The 6,250-nt window shown below is 54.1% G+C and overlaps 1 protein-coding gene across 1 annotated transcript in view; it reads left to right on the top strand.

Moving 5' to 3' along the window:
- The window catches only part of LOC133348271 (large neutral amino acids transporter small subunit 4-like), a 27,388-nt gene extending 21,705 nt beyond the window's left edge, over nt 1–5,683 (top strand). The window contains exons 12-15 of the mRNA XM_061560993.1: nt 1–106; nt 1,593–1,666; nt 2,217–2,340; nt 3,101–5,683. The exon at nt 1–106 is cut by the window's left edge and continues 39 nt beyond it. Coding sequence (XP_061416977.1) covers nt 1–106; nt 1,593–1,666; nt 2,217–2,340; nt 3,101–3,283 — 487 coding nt within the window. The 3' untranslated portion in view covers nt 3,284–5,683. The remainder of the gene's footprint in view (nt 107–1,592; nt 1,667–2,216; nt 2,341–3,100) is intronic.
- Nucleotides 5,684–6,250: the final 567 nt, after the last annotated feature.

Consider the following 6,250-nt stretch of genomic DNA (forward strand, 5'->3'; position numbering starts at 1 on the left):
CAGGACGATCCAGAAAATCGACAATGCCACGCGCGCCTTCCTCTTCTGCAATATCCTCCTGGTCGGCTTCGGCATCGTCTGCCTCATCAGCAACCTTCAGCTGCAGGTCAGCCAAGGGGGTGGAGGGGGGGGCGACCCCGCTAAGGGGACCTGACCCCGCTAAGGGGACCTGACCCCGCTAAGGGGATCTGACCCCGCTAAGGGGACCTGACCCCCAGTGCCTTCTCCAGTCATGGCAGAGGAGTGCCGGGGTCGAGGACTGTGACCGTAGCAAGAGACGTTCCAGTACACTGTGGGTGCTGTGTGTGCTGTGTGTAGTGAGTGTACTGTGTGGGGTGAGTGAGTGTACTGTGTGGGGTGAGTGAGTGTACTGTGGGTGCTGTACGTGCTGTGTGTAGTGAGTGTACTGTGTAGGGTGAGTGAGTGTACTGTGGGTGCTGTGCGTACTGTGTGTAGTGAGTGTACTGTGTGGGATGAGTGAGTGTACTGTGGGTGCTGTGCGTGCTGTGTGTAGTGAGTGTACTGTGTGGGGTGAGTGAGTGTACTGTGGGTGCTGTGCGTACTGTGTGTAGTGAGTGTACTGTGTGGGGTGAGTGAGTGTACTGTGGGTGCTGTGCGTACTGTGTGTAGTGAGTGTACTGTGTGGGGTGAGTGAGTGTACTGTGTGGGGTGAGTGTGCTGTGCGTGCTGTGTGTAGTGAGTGTACTGTGTGGGGTGAGTGAGTGTACTGAGTGTAGTGAGTGTACTGTGTGGGGTGAGTGAGTGTACTGTGTGTGGTGAGTGTACTGAGTGTGCTGTGCGTGGTGTGTGTAGTGAGTGTACTGTGTGGGGTGAGTGAGTGCACTGTGTGGGGTGAGTGTACTGAGTGTGCTGTGCGTGCTGTGTGTAGTGAGTGTACTGTGTGGGGTGAGTGAGTGTACTGAGTGTAGTGAGTGTACTGTGTGGGGTGAGTGAGTGTATTGTGTGTGGTGAGTGTACTGAGTGTGCTGTGCGTGGTGTGTGTAGTGAGTGTACTGTGTGTAGTGAGTGTACTGAGTGTGCTGTGCGTGGTGTGTGTAGTGAGTGTACTGTGTGGGGTGAGTGAGTGTACTGAGTGTAGTGAGTGTACTGTGTGGGGTGAGTGAGTGTACTGTGTGGGGTGAGTGAGTGTACTGTGTGGGGTGAGTGTACTGAGTGTGCTCTGTGTGCTGTGTGTAGTGAGTGTACTGTGTGGGGTGAGTGAGTGTACTGTGTGGGGTGAGTGTACTGAGTGTGCTCTGTGTACTGAGTGTAGTGAGTGTACTGTGTGGGGTGAGTGAGTGTACTGTGTGGGGTGAGTGAGTGTACTGTGTGGGGTGAGTGTACTGAGTGTGCTGTGCGTGCTGTGTGTAGTGAGTGTACTGTGTGGGGTGAGTGAGTGTACTGTGTGGAGTGAGTGTACTGAGTGTGCTGTGCGTGCTGTGTGTAGTGAGTGTACTGTGTGGGGTGAGTGAGTGTACTGTGTGGGGTGAGTGAGTGTACTGTGTGGGGTGAGTGAGTGTACTGTGTGGGGTGAGTGAGTGTACTGTGTGGAGTGAGTGTACTGAGTGTGCTGTGCGTGGTGTGTGGGGCAGTACTTGACCTTCGTGCTCCACACCGTGGTTCGCGGATTCATCCACTCTGCTTGCGGGGGTCTCTACGCTGCCGTGTGAGTACCAATCCCTCACTCACGTGAGTCCCAATCCCTCACCGTGAGTGAGTGAGTCCCAATCCTTCACCGTGAGTGAGTGAGTCCCAATCCTTCACCGTGAGTGAGTGAGTCCCAATCCCACACCCACGTGAGTGAGTGAGTCCCAATCCTTCACCGTGAGTGAGTGAGTCCCAATCCCACACCCACGTGAGTGAGTGAGTCCCAATCCTTCACCGTGAGTGAGTGAGTCCCAATCCTTCACCGTGAGTGAGTGAGTCCCAATCCCACACCCACGTGAGTGAGTGAGCCCCAATCCTTCACCCGCGTGAGTGAGCCCCAACCCCTCACCGTGAGTGCCAATCCCTCACCAATGCTTTCCACGTAAGTACATCTGTGTGATCGTTTATATGCATGCCTCTGTGCATCTGTATGAGTACATCTGTGAGTATTTACTTGAGAACCCGTGTGTGTACCTGTGTGATGACCTGATTGAGTATCTTTGTGGGTACCTGAGTGTGTGTCTGTACCCCACCTGTGTAAGTACCTGTGTGTGTGTGTGTGTCTGCAGGTACCCGTCGTCTCACTTCGGGAGTCTCACGGGGCTGCAGTCCCTGGCGAGCGCCGTGTTCGCGCTGCTGCAGCAGCCGCTCTTCATGGCCGTGCAGGGCCCCCTCGGCGGAGACCCCTACTGGGTCACACACTCACCACATACTCACCACACACTCACCACACACTCACTCACCACCACACACTCACCACTACACTCACTTAGCACACACTCACCACCACACACTCACCACACACTCACCACTATACTCACCACTACACTCACTAACCACCATACACTCACCAATACACTCACTCACCACACACTCACTCACCCATCACTCAAACACACTCACACCATACGCACCACTGCACTCACCACTCACTCACAACACACTCACTCACCACACACTCACTCACCGCACACTCACTCACCCCACACTCAAATACACTCACCCCATACTCACCCCATACTCACCCCAAATATCCCCCGTATCGCCTGTAACAGACTGTAGGGGCAAGTGCTGTTAGCGAGTAGCACCTATGAAGGCCGGCACGGCACACGAGGGGGTGGATGGCCAGCACTGCACCCGGCCCGCCTTTGTCTCCCCAGTGGCGATGTTTACACACCGCACCAGGCACTCATTTGAGGCTGAGTCGACCTAGGGGAGGCCCAGGATCGGTACAGATAATCGTTAGTCCATCATTCACCGCACACTCACTAACATGCCTCCCTCCATCTCGGTTTCTCAGTCCATCATTCACCGCACACTCACTAACATGCCTCCCTCCATCTCGGTTTCTCAGTCCATCATTCACCGCACACTCACTAACATGCCTCCCTCCACCTCGCCCTTCAAGCCAGCTGACCGTCACGCTCGCCCCGCTCCCCTCCTTCCCGCGCAGGTGAACGTGGGGTTGCTGGCGCTGTCCCTGCTGGGCTTCTGCCTCCCCGCGTACCTCTTCTCCTTCAGCCGTGGACTCAAGAAGAAGCAGAGACTCATGGCCACGGACTCGGGGTCCCCGGTCCCCCTCACAGAGATCCCCTCATGGCATGGGACCACAGAGGCAGATGATCCTCACGCGTGATCGCCACCACCACCATCACCACCACCATCACCACCACCATCACCACCACGATCAATGTCATCACGAACATCATCACCATTATAATCACTGTCATCGCCATCACCACCACCACCACCATGATCAATGTCATCACGAACATCATCACCATTATAATCACTGTCATCGCCACCACCACCACCACCATGATCAATGTCATCACGAACATCATCACCATTATAATCACTGTCATCGCCATCGCCATCATCACCCTCATCACTGCCATCATCACCATCTTCATCAGCCCAAACATTCCAGCGGATGATGTGCATGATATCTCATAGATGTTTCATTCACCTTCCATTCATCAATCACTCACCTCTCATTTCGCATTTCATTCAATGCCATTTACATTTCAATCATCGTTCAAATTTTGAATGACGCGTCATTCACCTTTCATTCGTCAATCATTTACCTAATTTACCACATTTCATTCGCTGTCATTCATCAGTCATTCATCGCCGGCCATTCATCAGTCTTTCAAGCGCCCTTCACCTGGCACCTCTGAGCGCCACCAGTCTCACGGGGCGAGGAGCTGGGGCTGCGCTTGCGAGCGGTGGCGGCGTCTGGACCGGGCGGTCGCCTCCCGGATCGGTGGCTCCTCAACGCTGCAGCGGCACTTATTCACATTCCCTCCGCCTAGGAATTAGAGCTCCCTCCTTTACTTTCCAGTTGAGCTACACGCGCCTATATATACGCACAACGGCATTGTTAATGTAACACGGTATATACACATGGTGTAATGTGTGCCGTGGCGTCACGCGGAACTTGCAGTTCAGATGACGCCGCTCCGATCTCCCGGTGCGGAAGTTGAAACATTGGGACAGTGTCAAGGGGCCCAGTGCCCATGACCATCGAGACCCATGGCCCATCACCCAGAAGGGTGTGTGGAGTCTTGGCCGAGGGTGTATGATGTGTGGTTTAACACGTTAGTTCACAGCCAATATTACGAATCATGGCTGATTTTCCCACTGACGCGTCATAACGATCTCACCATATTCCCGTCGTGAACTCTCCATCACCCCACCCAGTGCGTTAAAGCGCGTGTACACGTGACAATGTCATAGCTTGGCTGTGTCGGGTGGAGGAGGGTTCACGACACAAGGTCATTGCGTGGCCCACCCTCTAAACTAGGCACGCAGCCATTCTTTTCCCGATCCCACCTCACGTGTTTGCGTCTCGTGTTCGTTGACGCATAGTTTGTGTTATTTTCTATATTTCTGTCGAGGAAATGAGGCTTTTGCATAGGTATCACTTTTCACGGCTGTTAAATACGTAGTCGATTCGATATTGCACCGCGAGCTTACGAATCGGTTTTAATCGATGAAGTATTAGACGCACAAACTCCTCCTCCCGAGTGTTTCAGAGAGAGATGATATTGTACATGAATAGGGGGAGCACAGAGGCCGATAACAGATGGGAAGAACTCAAACCAGATGCAGGTGGTGATGAGATTGATAAGAGCAGTCTTTGAAACAACTTAACTGTGTAAAGCAAGAGCTGACCTTGGTGGTTGCAACAACTGTAGCATCTAGTGCAAGGAAGTGAGTAATGGTGAGATGTGGTGGCATCACCGGCATTGGCGGTGAAGCCACGCTCATCTTGCTCAAGCGAATCACAAACCAGGACGAAGCTGGTGATTGTTCTGTTGTTGGGGACAGTCGCTCGACATGTGATGGAGGCAATGTGGAGGAGGCTGGGGTGAGTCGAGTTTATTTATGACAACGGCCATGGTCATGGATACCCACTCTGGGACTCCATCTCAAAACTTCTCATGCGTGGTCCCATCATTGGGAGCTCGACGAGGAGGCCAGACTCCAGTAGACTCCTCCAGTCTCCAGCAGAGGGCGGTAGCGAGCCACAAAGCTGGCACGCAGGCAGGCCCCCGCCACCAGACCATCCAGAGTTGATTTCCCTGCCATCACAAAGGTAGATATACTCTTCTGGAGAGGTCAGGTCAACGTGTCCATCAAGGGTTGACGTGCCCACCCAAGTACGATCGCAATGCACAATGGAACCTAAGCAGTTCCGTGGCCCGAATTTCGAGAGATGCCCTGCAATTTTTTTTTTATCAACGACAGGTCCATGGCGATGGCTGTCAACAGTTGCCTCCATCACCGGCGTGACCCCGAGTAAATGTTGAGGTTGAGACCCACTTTCTCAAAGCGCTTCTCTGATGCCCCTGAGGGCTTCGGAGCATTGCTCTCGAAAGCGACGAGGACATCGAGTGGAAGGCGAGTCGACCCGAGCCCCACGGCTTGGGAACAAAATCAAAGTGTTTGCGTGCGGTGAGTGGCCTGAGGGGTCAGGGGTTGTGACTTGACCTCCACGGGAGTGTTATTCATAAAGATGTATTTAATATGCCGCCCGTGTCCCCGTGTCGTGCTAGCCACTGTGGCAGATACCTTCACAACCAGACGATTGCTGCACTCGAAGCAAATGGCCGGTTGCATGAGACACATTGAGTGGCATCTCCACTGCGTTCGTCACTGACATGAGGCCAGGCGAAGAGGGACGCGTCACTTGAGGAGTGTGATGGAAGAAGAGGATTCCTCAAGCCGCACCTCCACCAGCCTCACCTCACCCTCGCCAGACACATTCACCTCACCCTAGTAGTCAGCTCACCCTAGTAGTCAGCTCACCCTAGCATCCACCTCACCCTCGCGTCCACCTCACCCTCTCATCCACCTCCCCCTAGCGTCCACCTCACCCTTTCATCCACCTCACCCTCACATCCACCTCACCCTCGCGTCCACCCCACAGGGCCCTCCTGATCTAGTGGACGACTCCCTCAGGACTCAACGCGCCCCTGAAGGTGCCGATGGGAGAGTCACGGACCAGGACCCCCACATTGTTCCCCTCACGGTTTAACCCACTCGGATCGATCTGTTATCAGATTATAAGGGACGCCTGAAGGCCCTCTCGAGGTAT

The sequence above is a fragment of the Lethenteron reissneri genome, chromosome 27 (assembly GCF_015708825.2).
Source record: "Lethenteron reissneri isolate LAM-NWPU_2019-01 chromosome 27, ASM1570882v1, whole genome shotgun sequence".
NCBI classification, from domain to species: domain Eukaryota; kingdom Metazoa; phylum Chordata; class Hyperoartia; order Petromyzontiformes; family Petromyzontidae; genus Lethenteron; species Lethenteron reissneri.